Source organism: Simochromis diagramma, unplaced genomic scaffold, assembly GCF_900408965.1.
Source record: "Simochromis diagramma unplaced genomic scaffold, fSimDia1.1 OVJJ01000477.1, whole genome shotgun sequence".
Taxonomy (NCBI): domain Eukaryota; kingdom Metazoa; phylum Chordata; class Actinopteri; order Cichliformes; family Cichlidae; genus Simochromis; species Simochromis diagramma.
Genome location: NW_024387300.1, coordinates 717463 through 734155, shown reverse-complemented (window position 1 = coordinate 734155; position 16693 = coordinate 717463). Strand labels below are relative to the sequence as shown.

Sequence of the window (16693 nt, the reverse complement as noted above, 5' to 3'; positions counted from 1 at the left end):
TCAGTAAAATGTTTTCATAAACCAGCTCTCAAGACTATCATGACCTAGATGCATGAGAAACTACACAGGCATATTCATCCAATTCTAACTTCTTCCCTCACTTTTTTCTCGTTCCACTTGTATCTCCTTTAATCTCTGCAGTGGTGCATAAAGACGGAAAGAATTCCCGGGCCTTTGTGTTCACTATCCACTCCCAACACCTCTCTTCTCATCCGGTCCAGACTCTGGACGTAGCAGCTGACAGTCTGGAAGATCTCACCGGCTGGGTCAGCAAGATCAGAGAGGCTGCACAGAATGCTGATGCACGAGTGAGTGCAACTCCGCACACATACACGGATGAGTGCAAACACATCTGTTAGAGTTTTTGCTACTTGAATAATTAGACCGCAGGTCGTCAGGACTTCACTTAAGGACTTTCTTTGCTTACATGAAAATGTGACAGAACCTCAATTACGCTTCGTATCACAACTAAATTTTGTAAATAGCAATATTTATGACTATGTATATGATATATGTGGCTTTTCTAGAACAATTAAGTATGAATATTTTTCAGATGTTTGTGTAAAATGATTTGTTTTATCTTTATGCTCGATTGGACTGGATGTTTGCTGTGTTTGTCAAACTGACTTATGGTTACTCTTTTGATCATAAAGCAGGAAACTACATATAAAAAGTTTTAGAGATTAGGAAATGTTCTCATCTCTAAGCGGAGTCTGCATTTATGGGTCCGAGCCTGTGGTGAGCTTAGCAGTTTTGTCTAGCTGAATATCTAATTTTGAGGGTGACAAACTGAGAGATTAATGGGTTGGTGAGTTATATCTGTGCTATGAAGGGGGCTCTCTCTTTACCTGGTCAAAGCACTTAGTCACCTGCTGAGGACATCATCTGCTCCTGAGAATGTTGTATTCAGATTTCACTTTAAAATTGTCTACATGCACCACGTTTTCATGTCTTCTTTAATACACTACAGCAGGGGTGAGGGAACTCCAGGCCTCGAGGGCCGGTTTCCTGCAGGTTTTAGATCTCACCCTGGGTCAACACACCTGAATCAAATGATTAGTTCATTACCAGATCTCTTGAGAACTTCAAGACATGTTGAGGAGGTCATTTAGCCATTTAAATCAGCTGTGATGGATCAAGGACACATCTAAAACCTGCAGGACACCAGCTCTTGAGGCCTGGAGTTCCCTACCCCTACGTTATGGTGTAGTGTAAAACTTGAACACGCCCTCAGTCTTGCAGAAGTCCACTTTACTGTTAGTGTGAACACTGAGGTTCTTGTAACCCTCTGCTGTCTCCAAACAGAGCTTGGGAATGGAAATAGGGATCACTGGTGTTGTTGTCCTCCTCATGCCCACAACCAGTTCCTAGGTCGTTACCTCATTAAGCTGCAAATGGTTGTGCTTTGCTGCATTCTTCCTCATCACCAGCCTAAAGTCTGTGGTGTTTGGGGTGAAGAGAAAGGGAGACAGGATAGGAGATATGTTTCCTGTGTTTTGTGATCAGCAACACACAAGTCTGTGAGAAACACAGAAACACTGTGGGAATCACTTTGTTGACTCTTGCATGCTAACTCCCCACTTCTTCGACTCCACTGCTGTTGGCTGGCCTTAAACCAGTGATGGTCTTCAGACCTCCCTCATGTTGTTTTGCTGAGATTTCCACTCCAGCTCCCTCCTGTATTTGTCCTTGGCCTCCCTGACTTATGCCTTCAGTTCATTTTGAACTTCTCTCACTGCCTCCCTGTTAGCAGACCTCAAAGCTCTCTTTTTCCTGTTGAGCAGTGCTTTGATGTCCTTTGTTACCCATGGCTTGTTGTTTGGATAACACTTCACACTCTCTGTTGCAATTATGGAGTCAGTGTACAAATTTATGTAGTCTGTGGTTAATTCTGTGAGCCCATCGATATCCTCCCACAGAGTGCTTGGCAATTAGTCACCTCAAAACAGCCCTGGAGAGCCACAAAAGCATCCACTGATTATTTCCCCACCATCCTTGTGGTCACAGGCTATCTCTTGACTAAAGGGGCATTGCACAGAGTGATGCGAACCAAGCTGTGATCCAAACGACTAAGCGTGTGGGGGGGGGGATCAGGTTTGGAGCAGATCTATTGTCCTGTCATTTTTGGTGGGGCAGCTAGCCTGCTGGGTGAAGGTGGTTATTGCGGTGTCAAAGGTGTTGTGGTTAAATTCTCAAGCGATAGCAATAAATGCACTTGGATTTTGTCTCTGTAACCGGGTCTGGGGATTTAGGTTCAACATGGCAGTGGAGAAAGCAATCCCCTCAAGATGCTTGGATCTGTTTCCCAGTCCACTGTTTACATCACAGAATGATACATGGGGAACTTAGTTGGAAGTTGCTGTCAGTTTAAGTTGATATAAGAGTTGTAGATCATAGGTGGGTACATTCCAAATGGGATTCCTAGAAGCTGCTGAAGCATGTTTTTGAATCAAACTGCTACACCACCAGCAGTAATCTCAGCTAGAGTAGAGAGTGTGAATGTATAAAGTTTTCTACGGGACAACCTTGTCAAATAGTGAAACCCCAAATTTGACAGTTTCCTCATACTCATATGTCAGATACATGCTGTTATAATGTCGGTTGTTTATAGAAAATATAGCTAATGTTCTCAGAAGATGATGCCATGTTCAAGATTCTTTATTTGTCACATGCATAGTCTGAGCGGAGCAGTCAGGAATGTTGCTCCTTGTTGTCCATGTTGTTGTTTTCATGGTGTGAAAACCGTTTGCAGAAAAAAATATGACATATGTTTAAGAAATGTTCATATTTGTATGGTTGTCTCATCTCCATGGTAACAGATGCAGGAGGAGAAACAGATGGAGAGGAGGAAGAAGATTGCAGTGGAGCTGTCTGACCTCGTGGTCTACTGCAGACCAGTGCCCTTCAATGAGGACAGTAAGGACCATACCATTTCATTTCTTTTACCATTATAAACTGTTGCTGTATGCAATCTCATGTCTCACTTCCTGTTTCATTTGCAGAGATTGGGACGGAGCGAGCATGTTACCGGGATATGTCCTCCTTCCCAGAGACAAAGGCAGAAAAGTTTGCGACCCGTGGCCGAGGGAAACGCTTTCTGCAGTACAACCGTCGTCAGCTTTCCAGGATTTATCCCAGAGGACAGAGGCTGGACTCCTCCAACTATGACCCTCTACCTATGTGGCTCTGCGGCTCACAGCTGGTTGCACTCAATTTCCAGACCCCAGGTCAGTGTGTGGATGCATTACTGTAGAGAGCCTTTCTATCCACACAGTGAGTCCAAGACAGCATGGGTTGATGGCAAGTTGTAAGATTTTCCTCATCTCAGACACTAATTCATGTCTGTTCTCAGAGAAATTTATCCATCCATCTTTTTCCACTTATCTGGGGCCGGGTTGCGGGGGCAGCAGCCTAAGTAGAGAAGCCCAGACCTCTCTCTCTTTGGCTACCTCCTCCAGCTTGTGTGGGAGAACACCAAGGTGTTCCGAGGCCAGCCGAGAGACATAATCTCTCCAGCGTGTTCTGGGTCTGTCCCGTAGCCTCCTCCCATTGGAGGAGTGAGGAGGAGCAAGAGGCCGCACAGACCCACCTCACCCGGGAGGCGCTTAGGAGGCATCCGTGACAGATGCCCAAACCACCTCAACTGGCTCCTTTCGATGTGGAGGAGCAGCGGCTCTACTCTGAGCCCCTCCTGGAGGGCTGTACTTCTCACCCTATCTCTAAGAGAGAGGCCAGCCACTCTTCGGAGGAAGCTCTTTTCCGGCGCTTTTATCCACAGTCTTGTTCTTTTGGTCACTACCCACAGCTTGTGACCATAGGTGAGGGTGGAGACGTAAAACAACTGGTAAATCGAGAGCTTCGCTTTTATACTCAGATCTCTCTTCACCACGACAGACCGTAACAGCATCCACATCACTGCAGTCACAGCACCAATCTGTCTGTGGATCTCCCGCTCCCTTCTACCATCACTGGTGACCTGTTACCCTGGATACTTAAACTCCTCGACTCAGGGTAGGAACTCGTCCCTGACCTGGAGTGGACACACACCTTTTCCAGCTGAGTACCATGGCCTCAGATTTGGAGGTGCAGACTCTTGTTCCCACTGCTTTATACTCGGCTGACGCTTGCCCTCAGGCACGCTCCCCGGGCCTGGCTCCTGAGCAAGTTATCTCTAACAAATTCCTAACAAATTTGACTCTAGCAGTGGCCACCAGGGGGAGACATTGATACAGTGTAACATCTGGCTTACTTTAACAGAAAAGCTCCTATTTGCCTCTAAGAACAACAGGCCGCAGTCTGTCCACATAGTCAACCTGTGATGGATCAGTAATCAATTAGTGATGCTAAATACAATTTTACACTCATTCTTTAAAACCTGTCTGTCTGTAGATAAACCCATGCAGCTGAACCAAGCTTTGTTCATGCTTGGAGGTGGGAGTGGCTATGTTCCCCAGCCTGACATCATGAGGGATGACATGTTTGACCCTTTCGACAAGGACACATTGCACGTGGAGCCAATCACCATCCAATTACAGGTCAGATTAACTAAGCAGGATAGAGGGAGTTTGATTGTACAGCTAAGTCAATCTTGAGATAAAGCAAAGGAGCAGTTCACATTGTCCAGGCATGCTCCCTTTCTAGGTGAGAACAAGCTTAAAACTACACTTTTATTGTTCTTTGAACCATAATGAAAGTTAATGGAAGAAACTGACCATAGCTAGAGTTAGAAAGGCCACAAAGTCACACTCAGCCACCGTTTTGGCAGATCAGTTCATACAGAAGGTGGTATTTTTGCTCCCCCCCTTTTTTCAAAGCGGAGTGAAAAAAATATCATATGAAGTCAGTTGTCTGACAATATGATCATGAGCCAATTTCAGCTGATTTCTAAAAAATACAGACCGATTTTACTTTGTCTATAAGTGCTCCTGGCCCACTTTAATATTCTAAGTGTCCAATTTTCCCACTGTCTTGCTTATTCTTGCTCTGTGTTTCCCAGGTGCTGGGAGCTCGCCATCTGCCTAAGAATGGCCGGAGCATTGTCTGTCCTTTTGTAGAGTTGGAAATCTGTGGAGCCGACTATGACAGCTACAAGTGCAAGACAGATGTTGTAGGTAAGACAGCTGCTGCATAGCAGCAATGAAAATGCAACATTTCAGCAGTTTATGTGCACTCACTGCAGTGTTAACCCTCTGCTTTTCTCCACCCTCCTAGCTGATAATGGTCTGAATCCTGTGTGGGTGCAGAAGCAGTTTGTGTTCGATATCCACAACCCCACCTTCGCCTTTCTGCGCTTCACTGTCTACGAGGAGGACATGTTCAGCGATCCCAACTTCCTGGCACAGGCAACCTACCCAGTCCGTCTGCTCAAAACAGGTGAGTGCGCAAATGTCTCCAGAATACAAACTTATGAGTTATTTATTTTTGTATTTTTTAGATTGCAATGTTTCTGGAAATATTTCCTAATCTTAATTTACATTGAATTGGTTTAATTTTCTGTTTTACCAGGCTACAGGAGTGTACCTCTAAAGAACAGCTACAGTGAGGAGCTCGAGCTAGCGTCCCTTCTGGTTCACATAGAAATCGTCAATGCTAAGGTTTGGGCTACTTTATCTCTGCAACAAACAGGACATCTGAATAATAGTACTCTGCAGGCATGAGGCAAGATTTTTGGTTTCCATTTGTAGTTCAAAGATCTGTTGATGTGGAATCTACACACAGAACCCCTGACTTTCACCGCTGTGAGATACATAGCCACAAATAACATGGTGTCAGCAAATAAAGTTCACTATGCACACTCATATTTGATGATTTCTGGATCTCCAGTTAGCAGCACTGCTGTTAGTTGAAGCTGAACACCACCATCTGAACGTGAAAATTCCAGCGTGAAATAACCTTTTTGTACACGTCTTCATCATTATTTCCACAAAACAAATATCACACAGCCTCTTTTTTCAACTAGGCACTAAAAGTCACAAATTCATGAATCGTTAAAAATGTTCAAAAATTATGATTCATTACAAATCCACATTTATCAAATCCCACTGTTAAGTATTACATTCTGAAATAAAGCTGTTGCATTCTCTATCCACCTTGTGGCTACAAGGAGGAAGACGATGAGAACTTGTACACATCCATCCAGCGGTTGCGAGATCGAACCTGCGAGCTGTCCAACCAGGTTTCTCTCCTGGAGAGGTCAGGCTCCGCAGACCTGAGCTATCAGCAAAGTCTGGAGGAGCTCCGAGCCGCTCAGGACCAGCTGAGTGAGCTGGTGGAGGCTCGCAACCGCAGGTTAGTCCCTTAGCAGTGGCTCCTGCAAGCTTTAATTTAACATCTCCAAATTACATCTGTATCTGCTACATCTGCTATCTGTCTGTCTTCCACTAATCTGTCACTGTTTTTCTTGCTGCTCTTTCAGGCTGATGGAGAAGAAGAGAAGGGAGAAGCTGAGACAACAGGTGATAGCAAAGCGCAGCTAATCCTCCCGTCCACCCGAGAGCGCTAAACTCCAACACAAACTGTGCCTCATAGGTTGTGTGGTGACAGCCTGAATAGAACAGGGCTCGGTTCCAGGAAGCATATTTAATAAACTGTTAGTCTGATAAACTCTTAGTTGATTAACTCTGATATCAGAAGCTCAAGGTTTTCAGTTTCAGAACAGCTCAGAAGTGTTTTCTTTCTCTACTCACGTGCATGAGTAGAGAAAGGAAACACTCATCACTGAAGATCAGATACCACAATGCAAAACGGGAATATAGTGCAGAGTCTCAATTTTAATCAAATGAATGGAGGAATGTGAACATGTGCCAGTGCTGACTATGACATTTATCGGGGGGGGCGGGCTCATTTTAATTTGCTTGGACCAGTCTGTTATCATTACAGACCTTACAAACTTTTATATGAAATTTACATTTTTCTATCGTGTTCACAGTCCTTTACATGAGATGTGCATCCAAAACGGACCAAAAACGCATGAACTGGGAAATTACCGAAGCTGAATTCAATCCAGGCCCGATCCAGTATGAATCTATGATTCTTGTCCATTTTTAATCTTTTCTGTTGTGCAAGTGGACTCCAACCTGAACATAGTTTTTGATCCATTGTGGAGCCTATCATAGGCTACCTGTGGGCAAATCTGGGTCTGAGTTGATCCAATGAGAAAGATTCAGGTGATTTTTTTTAGTCGAAAACATTAGATTCAAATTCTGATTTTCAGACTCCCTACCATTCAGCCTGATGTTTGACTTTAATTTAATGAGTTAATGACTGAATATCAATCTGTGAACACATTTCAACATGAAATCTACAGAACACACCGCATTTTGCCTAAAAAGCCAATTTAAAATACATTTTTAGACTCTTAATGCCCTTTCAGCCTAATCTTCATTCAAATATTCATCTCCAACATCTGTGACTGATAGTATGACCGATAGCAACACGTGAAATGAAGTTCATTGACCAGTGTGTTGTCTGTCAAACGCTTCATACAGATCAATTTAACATAAACAGTAATTGCTACAGTGCTCTAAACTTGTTGATAGGCTGACAGTTACACAACTGTCCACAGGGTTACAGAAGAGATGGATCTGAGTGAGGGTAAAAGCACTCAAATCTAAAAACAGCTAACTGAGGTCTAACTGGGATTTGTGTTTTTCTAAAAATGTAAATTTCCTTAAATGAATTACCTGTGCTATGCACTTTCATAGTGAATGAGGAGCTGAATCAGAGTATCAGTCAGCTGATTCAGCAGCAGCAGGACATTGAGTGGGTTTAGTTCTGTTTACCCAGTGACTGAGTTTAAGTTAACTCGCTTTCTGGAACAGAAAACCTGGCGTTTTCCTCATCTCAGGGTTAACAAAGAGTTGTTAGATAAACCTGCTTCCTGGAGTAGACTCTAGCAGGCTTTCTACAGCAGCCACATGCAATCCATTTAGAAGTGAAGAAAACATGTTCTTTGACGAGAAAATATCATATAGTATAGCAACGTTCTGTGCTGAGGGCAGAATGAAAAAAGTAAACACAAACATAAGTATCTCATGGACTGAAAAGACATAAAACTAAGCTATAAAAACAATCGTGGACTAAAGGCTGAAACATATTAATTGCAAACTGGTTTTTCTGTGACAGATTTCATGAAAAGTAGATCGCATAACAAAACTACAACGTGTTTCTAATACTTCTGGCAATAGTGTCCAATGAAATGGAATCTGGGGAAGTTTAAACCATTGGTAAGAAAAAGAAAGTGTTTGAAAATGAAATATTTATGAAAACAGACATTATTCATTATTTTGATGGACCTGGAAGTTATTTAAAAAGGAAAAACAATCAGTACAATAACAAATAATGAAATTATTCTTTAATTATTATTTGCCATTATTATAAAGAGTCATTGTGGGAATCAGCAGTAAATACAGCTAGCACTTTTTCAAATGCAAACACAATATAAATTTCGATTTGACATTTTCAGATGAATGCTGTACAATGTAAACAATAATTTACCTACAAAGCTCCCCCTGAAATTTGCACTTACTTTGTTTCAGGCTTTACCAAGAAAAACAGGATAAAAAGGGAGACGAAAACTCAGGTTACACAAATGTGGGGAATGAAAAATTAAACTGTTCGTAATGGATGGAAAAAGGGGTTAGAGGGCACTTGTAGCAAAAAGGAAGTATCCTGTATGTGCCTTTGCTCTGGAGTGTAATTACTCTTGTATTTAAGAAAGAACAGGAGCTCTCTTTACAACTGGAATAATTTCCCTTTTAGGGAAAACGATCTACAGTCTAGAGGAACATGCTCATTTGGTTTTTGACCACTACCCATGAAATAGGGTTTAAAGGGATCTAAAGATGCAAGTCTGTTCCTCCTAATCAAGACCAAGTCCTCGGGTGATCACTTGAACTCTGCCTCCAGGTGGTGGGGGCTTCTGTCATAGACTTTCTTGTTCTGCCGGGGAGAGCACAAATTCTCACCAAACCACGTAGAGAAGTTTTTTTTAAATATTTCTTCAAAGGGCTCTAAATTTATCTATACTACCTTCAGAGAAGTGTGAGAACAGTGAGTGGGGGAGGAGACGAGAACGCTCCCCTGGGTGTCTGCATAGGGGCTCAGATGTGTTCGCCTCTACAGGGAAACACCCACAAATAAAGGGCTATCACTAAAAAAAAAAAAAACAAGCAAAGAAAAAAACAACAACAAAAAAAACCTAGTAAAGCATTCTTTTTACCTGCCAGCTCTGATTTCATGCCTTGTTTCTAAACCATCGATCAAGATCAGTTTCCATCATCTGACTTTAATCAACAGATGTGGCCCAACTGGTCCTGAATTTGCCAAAAGCAGCTTTGATTGGACCCTCTGCATGACTTTATATTTAACCACCCACCCCTGTAACTACTTCATCTCCTCCCCTGTCTGATTTCTCATTGTATATAACTTCTTTTATTTATCAGACAGCTGTAGATCCTGTTTTAATAGATAAAAGAACGTGCTACAAGGATGCTAGCGGACTTCAGATTGAAGATACTATAACTTTATGTAGAAATTATTATTGTGTACCTGGAGCTCCCTTTAACTGTCCCCGTAGACACAAACCTCTCTCTTTCTCCCTACACTGCAGTTGCACTGGGTAGGGACTTCTATGCAAAGGTCATCGTTTTGGCCTATAGCCATTGTGTATTAGGCGGTTGACACAAGTTGTGTTTTTCTCTCTGCACCTATGCTAACTGTCCAGTATTATTATTCTGCATTGCAAATCATGTGCAAGTTTCCATTTAATAAAGCTCTTTCATGTAATCGGCAGAGTGTCTTTTCATTTTAAAACAAAAATCCAGAAAAAGGAGTGATCACATTTTTATTGATATATATATATTTTTTTTTCTTTTTTTTTTTCTTAGAATAGAATAGAATAGAATTCAACTTTATTGTCATTGCACATGCACAGGTTCTTCTTCTAATGATTAAAAAAAATTGCATCCAAACAAATTCTGTCCCCTAACGTGCAGCAACCAGCCGCTCTCCACCTAGCTCCCTCCTCAGGTATGGCTCCAGGGTGGGGCCCTGGTTAACCCTCTCAGGTAATTTCACCCCATGGCAGGAAAGGGACCGTCTACTCCAAGTCTGCTCTGTTGTATAAAAGCTAAACTTATACAATTATATATGTGTCAAGTAATTGATAAGCAACATTTTTCACTGAGTCATTATGTGAACCAAATCAAGAACTGTTTAAATGCTGCTATGCTGCTACCAGTTAAAGAAAATTCAAAGTTATGGGCTAGCACAATCCATTTCATTCCAAACTTCCCAAAATATTCTACTTTTGCACTTTGTCATAGTTGTCTGTAAAAAGATTTCCCACTTTATTTTAATGTTGTTTTATTAGTTATTATTTTTCCTCTGTACAGTGTTTATCCTTATTCCTATGTTGCATTTCTGAAGAATAGTTGTTGCCAAGCTTTTTATCCTTGATCGGCAAATGAAGCAGATTTCTATTCTGATTTTGTCAAAGCATTACATTACAAGCATTACAAAGAGCTTGTTGAACAGGTAGTCATATGATAAAAATATTTATTGACCCTTATTTATTTATTCGGAACATGCTGATATGTATGTGACTGGAGCCCCAGTGTAAATTAAATAAGAGCCTTATAAAATGAATGGTGTCATTAATAACTGCAAAAACAGTTGCGTATTAAAACCACAAATTTCTAAAATATTGTGATCTATTTAAAAATACAAGTTAATATATAAATATTCTTGCTTGGGTTTTACATTACATTATTTTCTTTTAGACCAGTACATAGGTCTCTTTCTGGTCAAAGAATTACATATTAAACCTGCAGTCCCATTTCATTCTGTTGAAGTGGTCCACCAGTTAGTTATTCTTTAATTTGTTGTGGTAGAACAGTGGTTCCCAAACTTTTTTTGCTCCCCCCCCCCCCCCCCCGCGCGCGCGCACACTCACGCACAAACACATCCTCCAACCACACACACCCATATTTTGCTCCATTGCGGTTTATTTCACACCTCAAATATTTAGTAAACAGTTAAGCAAATACAAGTAATCTGCAATAAATTACAGGTAGTAAGGAAATAAACTACTAACTCGTTTACGCTACGTCCGCACCTACACGGGTATTTTTGAAAATGCAGCGGTTTCGTCCACACGTAAACGGCGTTTCGAATCACAGAAAATGAGATTTTTAAAACTCCTTTTTTGCGTTTACGTGTGGAGGAGGAATACAGAGTTCGTCATGCAACGTCAAAGGTATGTGCCTTTTTTCACGTCACGCTGTGCGTCACGTTATTGTTTACATGAGATGAATTGCAGAATGGCAGATATTCAGATTTACAGGTTTTACACGCTTACATATAAACACGCAGTTACTGTCTCTCTATTTAGAAAGGCAGAGGCGTCACGGTGTAATTATTTTACATGTAGTTGTTTTTATTCTGTGTAATAATATTCAACATTGCTATCAATACATTTTTCAAAAAATGCCTCTCTGTGCAAAATGGGTTTAAAAACATAAACAACTGTAGGATACTGTTTGTCTGTTTAGACAGGGGGAACAAATCGTGGTAGGATGGCAGAATCAGCCTGATATTATTTGTATCCCACTGTAACTTTACTGTATAAAGAGCTAACATCTGAAAGGGAAGATATGCTTCACCATATTTTCTAGTCTTTGGCTTAGAACGAAGTTGGTTTGGAAACATTCAGCGATGCTTCATCTCCTGCTTTGCGTTTGTGTGGCGCCCTGTGCTAGCAGTGTCCAAGCGTTGCCCCCGCCCCCCGCAATGGCTTTGGGCGGGCCCCACACTTTGGGAAAGTCTGTGGTAGAAAGTAATTTGGAAGAAGCAGTGTCTGTCTGGCAAAGCTCCTCGGACTGCAATAGTTTTAAATGGACAGCTCCAACATTTGAGTTCAACTGTTTCATGGAGATGATGACTTCTCTTCAACATGTGAACCCCACAGTGAGAGGGCTTAGAGACTCTCCACAAACTATGCTTCAGAATCTGGCTGAACGAATCAGAAAAGAGATTTCACTGGTAAGTCCTGGCAATCAGCTCAAACGTATATATCCAAAATATCTTTCTTTTAAGTAAAAGTGTCCGTGGAATAAAGTAAATGCAACCTCTGTAGCAAACATCGGGAAAGACTAGCCTCTCTTCAAGTGGTAACGCAATGTGTGTGTTTTTTTTATTTATTTATTTATTTTTAGAACATGTAGCCAAATGTGTAAATGAGAATGCATACATTTCCCTACTGGAGATGTAAATATAGATAAGTTGACACTTGCCAAACTCCTTGATTTACACATAAAAGGTATTTACAGATCTGTCATAGCAAACAATCACAAAAATCACTTGTGACAAGACAGCTCTACTTGCTTACAGGATTTACAGTTATCTACACACTCTTAGATCTACTGAGGAGTGCTAAATTAAAGGAGTTAAAGTAACATAAAGCATCTCAGTAAGGTGACAACATGCAACTACACTATGCGGCTGTGCCTTAGATGTTGAAGCAGGCCGTCTAATCAGAAGGTCTTACAAATTGAGAGTTACAGATTCCTGTGGAGAAGGAATTAAATACATTTTTCTTTGATTTTTTGTTTAATTGTTTATTTTTTAATGGTTGTCACAGGGTTGTGAACAAATGTCTACATCTTCTCCACATACACAGCAGTAGTGTTACACCACCTTTGAAGGTGAAGTCAGTAATTTATTTTACGCTATTTAATAGCCAAAAAACCGTAGTGTACTCTGAAATATATAGGAGGTTGGTGTGTAATTACGTCTTCCAACAAACATATAATTAATCTATTAAAAATACACATCAGTGGGTTTGCAGTTTGTGGAAGCAGCAATGTTGTCCCACTATATTTGAATGCAGTGGCCGGGAATGTACGGTGGCTGGGAAGTGCAAAGCGCAACAAATTAAAAAACGGCAACAAATTAAAAATCCACAACAAATTAAAAAACCGCAACAAATTAAAAATCCACAACAAATTAAAAAACTGCAACAAATTAAAAATCCACAACAAATTAAAAAAACGCAACAAATTAAAAATCCACAACAAATTAAAAAACCGCAACAAATTAAAAATCCACAACAAATTAAAAATCCACAACAAATTAAAAAACTGCAACAAATTAAAAATCCACAACAAATTAAAAAAAACCCACAACAAATTAAAAAACCGCAACAAATTAAAAAACCGCAACAAATTAAAAATCCTTGACGGAAAGGGATTGTCTGAAATACCGGAAGTCGAGAGTGATGTCACGGGAGGGGGCGTGGCCAGGATTTTTGGTTGAGGCGCCATGTTTCTGGGCCGAACAAAGCGCTAGCGAAAGAGGAGCGAAAGTACACGGATAACACCAGCTATGGTTCGTACTTGCTGTGCGGTCGGTTGTAAAGTTAGATCGCACGACCGGCAAGGGAATAAGGTTGAAAATGGTTTATCTTTTCATTCTTTCCCCACCTGGAAGCAACATGAGGCAGCTCATGTATCGGATGTTACCAAAAGAAGGCGTCTAGTCTGGATAGCAGCTGTGAGACCAGCTGATATCCAGTTCTCTTCCATCTCCAAATATCTGTTGGTGTGCTCCAGACATTTTCATTCCGGTAAGTTATAGATATGTTCATATCACTCTTTATCGGTCTTTTAAGTCTGACATCACTAGCCGTGTCTTGGCTCAAACTCCCAAGAGCACCTGCAGGTCCATAAATCACACGATCACTGTGGCATCACTGAGTGTTGAAAAACTATCTAAAGTCTTTCATCTGTAATAAAATGATCAGCGTTCTGCTCTACCATGTGTAACAATTGAGTTTATCATCCAGGCATCCATGAAAACGAAATTAGCAGGAAGTTAGCTCGCTAGATTCCATCTAAATACAATATAGCATGTCCTAACTGAGGGATTTTGGAAACAAAGTCAAACGTACAGCTCTGCTATCACTTCCAACATAAATGAACACAGAAAACTAAACAGCAGTGACGTTTGTAGGGTACTGAAGTTTGGCTAGCTGGTGTAAAACGATGTGCTACGTGACCGTTAGCGACACAGCTATGTTAGCATAATATAAACACTAACTTTTTCCACTTGATAAAAGTTATCGTGAGGATTCTCGGTGGTCAGGAACAAATGTAATCGCATGGCAGGATGCTGTAAACAGACCAAACTTCAGCCAGGAGAACAACTGAGATAATCCATCCACAAGGATGAATAGGATTAGTCATTCATATACTGCTGCATGGGCTGGGCTGTAGCTACATCGTAAGGTTTTAAAAACTGAGCTTTCAAATGATTAGTGGTGATAGAAGCAGTGGGAGGCCAACAGTGATCACTTACTGTTTTTAGGAGTTTTTTGAGATTAAATAGAAGACAATACAAAACATTAAACATGTTAACAACACAAAACCCATATTAAACGCAGACTACTTCAGGCCTGGAAGCAGGATTTGTCATGCCATCACTTAAAGACCAGATAGCCTATTAGTTTTCTTTTCGATGCACTCTGAGGTCATAGCAAATTAGAAAAAAAAAACATCCTAATGAGTGATTTTGCAGAACTATGTGCTATTTATAGACTTGCTAATTATTTGGCATTATTGCAGCAGACCAGCCAATGAAATGGATGAAACATCGTGACTGGGTTCCAGCGCTACACAAGGGACCTGCTTCAAACATACCACCATGCCAATCAGATTACTTCTTCCATGTGAGGATGATGATGAAAACAGTACAAAAAACCAACCATTTGCACACATATTTACAAATAATAATAAAAAGTGAGTGACCAGAGCACTGGTCTTTGATAAATATGCTTTTATTATACCAGTGGTCTGATTGATGCCACAATGGACGACTGATCAATGGTCCATTGTGGCATCAATCAGACCACTGGTATAATAAAAGCATAATCACAACTGATAAGTTCGCTGCAATTTCCAGTGTGTGGGGATCATTTGTCACCAACTATGGAAATAACAATTTATCTTATTTCCTAGGTGTTTTCAACCTCTGCTGCCACGCTGACGGCGTATGCGGCCAAACGGAAGAAGACAGTCTATATTCTTAGCAGCATGCACAGCGTGGTTCAGACTGATAACACTACCAAAAGGAAGCCAAACACTGTCACCCTTTACAACAAAACAAAGTGTGGCGTGGATGTGATGGACCAGATGGTTCGGGAGTACACTGTCCGCAGATGAACACGGCGCTGGCCAGTTGCCGTGTTTTATAACATGCAAGAACAATCATGCCAATGTGCGATGTGTTCACTGCTACAGATACACATGTGGTAAATGCCGACTACAGATACCATGGCAGTGCCAGGATTGTGAGTTATTGCTGAAAATGTTGAAATGTATTCACTCACTTTTTATTATTATTTGTAAATATTAGGGGTGCAACGATATTCGTATCGATATTGAACCGTTCGATACAGTGCTTTCGGTTCGGTACGCATATGTATCGAACAATACAACATTTGTAATTTATTTTATCAATTTTCCTTCTGACGATGCTGTCTGTGTTGAGCGCTCAGTGAATCTGCGTTCGACTACTCCGCCTAGGCTGCACTGTCCAGCGCAGATCCACTGAGCGCTTAACACAGACAGCATAGTCAGAAGGAAGAGCGCAGGGCAAGCTAGCGAGACAGAAGTTAAGCTCTACTTGCAACATTCAGATCTGGCGTTTGGAATTATTTTGGTTTTCATGTGACGTATGACCCTGAAGGTAAGCGAGTCATGGACTAAAGTAAAACAGTATGTTGGATGTGCCACGCAATGCTCAATTACATTGGTGTGAACTAGTGTGTTAGCGCAGTTAGCTCGTTAACGTGTTGGCCGTCTAGCCCCATGCACGGAGCGATCGGCGGTAGCTCGTTAACGGAGATTTGCCGTGTTGTGGCGTTAAGGTCATTTCAACGAGATTAACCTGAAAGCACTAGTGGGAACACAACGAATATGACTGCACATTTACGCCGACATCATCCTAGTGCAAAGACAAGTGGAAGCAGACAAAAAAAAGCAAGCATGCTACTAACTTTAGCCGAGTCATTTAGACAGCTGTTAGCACATGATTCTCCTTATGCTGCTGAGAATATAGCCCAGAAGAAGCGGATAGTATAGCTTTTATTTTGGAAAGAGCCATTTCTCTGTAATAAACTCTCTTTTCCAAAGATGAGTGATTCCTCAATCAGATACAGGGCTTGCAATATCGCTAGCCCGACGTCCCGAAGCTAGCGATTTTTTCAGTTGGGCTACCAAAATCTATCTCTTCCCTGCCCGTCGGGCTATTGTAGGAAAAATATATGTCAATGCTTTTGCATTCTTTCAGAAATGTAGCTGGGTAATTATGTCATTGGCATCGGTGAGCCACTGTCAATATGTGACATATTGAAGTCGCGTTTGAATTTGCGCTTGTTTTTTTGCTTTCACTTTGCAATCGCGTGAACTGTGTATAGAGAGCGACAGCACTGATCTGTGAGTGATGATAATTTGTGCACCAATTCCTCTGACATCGTCTTATTAATCGTTAGCTTACTATGCAAACATGACAAGTGAAATCTCCCGCAGCTTAAACATGTGAGAGGTTGATCACGCAGAGGATCGCTGAGCTTATGTGAGTGAGCATGTAAAAGCATTTCAGTTCTGCTGAGCCAAATAAGACAGGTCAGGGTGAA

The 16693-nt window shown here is 41.2% G+C and overlaps 2 protein-coding genes across 3 annotated transcripts in view; both read left to right on the top strand.

The window, feature by feature from the left end:
- Positions 1–9786, top strand: part of LOC120716558 (1-phosphatidylinositol 4,5-bisphosphate phosphodiesterase gamma-1-like) — a 41256-nt gene extending 31470 nt beyond the window's left edge. For both annotated transcript variants that reach the window (XM_040004097.1, XM_040004096.1), the window contains 9 exons: positions 142–308; positions 2820–2916; positions 3003–3227; positions 4390–4535; positions 4997–5111; positions 5212–5373; positions 5506–5594; positions 6104–6288; positions 6416–9786. In XM_040004097.1, the coding sequence (XP_039860031.1) occupies positions 142–308; positions 2820–2916; positions 3003–3227; positions 4390–4535; positions 4997–5111; positions 5212–5373; positions 5506–5594; positions 6104–6288; positions 6416–6476 (1247 nt within the window). In that variant the 3' untranslated portion in view covers positions 6477–9786. The remainder of the gene's footprint in view (positions 1–141; positions 309–2819; positions 2917–3002; positions 3228–4389; positions 4536–4996; positions 5112–5211; positions 5374–5505; positions 5595–6103; positions 6289–6415) is intronic.
- Positions 9787–11726: 1940 nt separating this feature from the next.
- Positions 11727–16693, top strand: part of LOC120716560 (alanine aminotransferase 1-like) — a 29775-nt gene continuing 24808 nt past the window's right edge. Inside the window, exon 1 of the mRNA XM_040004099.1 lies at positions 11727–12042. Within this exon, the coding sequence (XP_039860033.1) occupies positions 11791–12042 (252 nt within the window). The 5' untranslated portion in view covers positions 11727–11790. The remainder of the gene's footprint in view (positions 12043–16693) is intronic.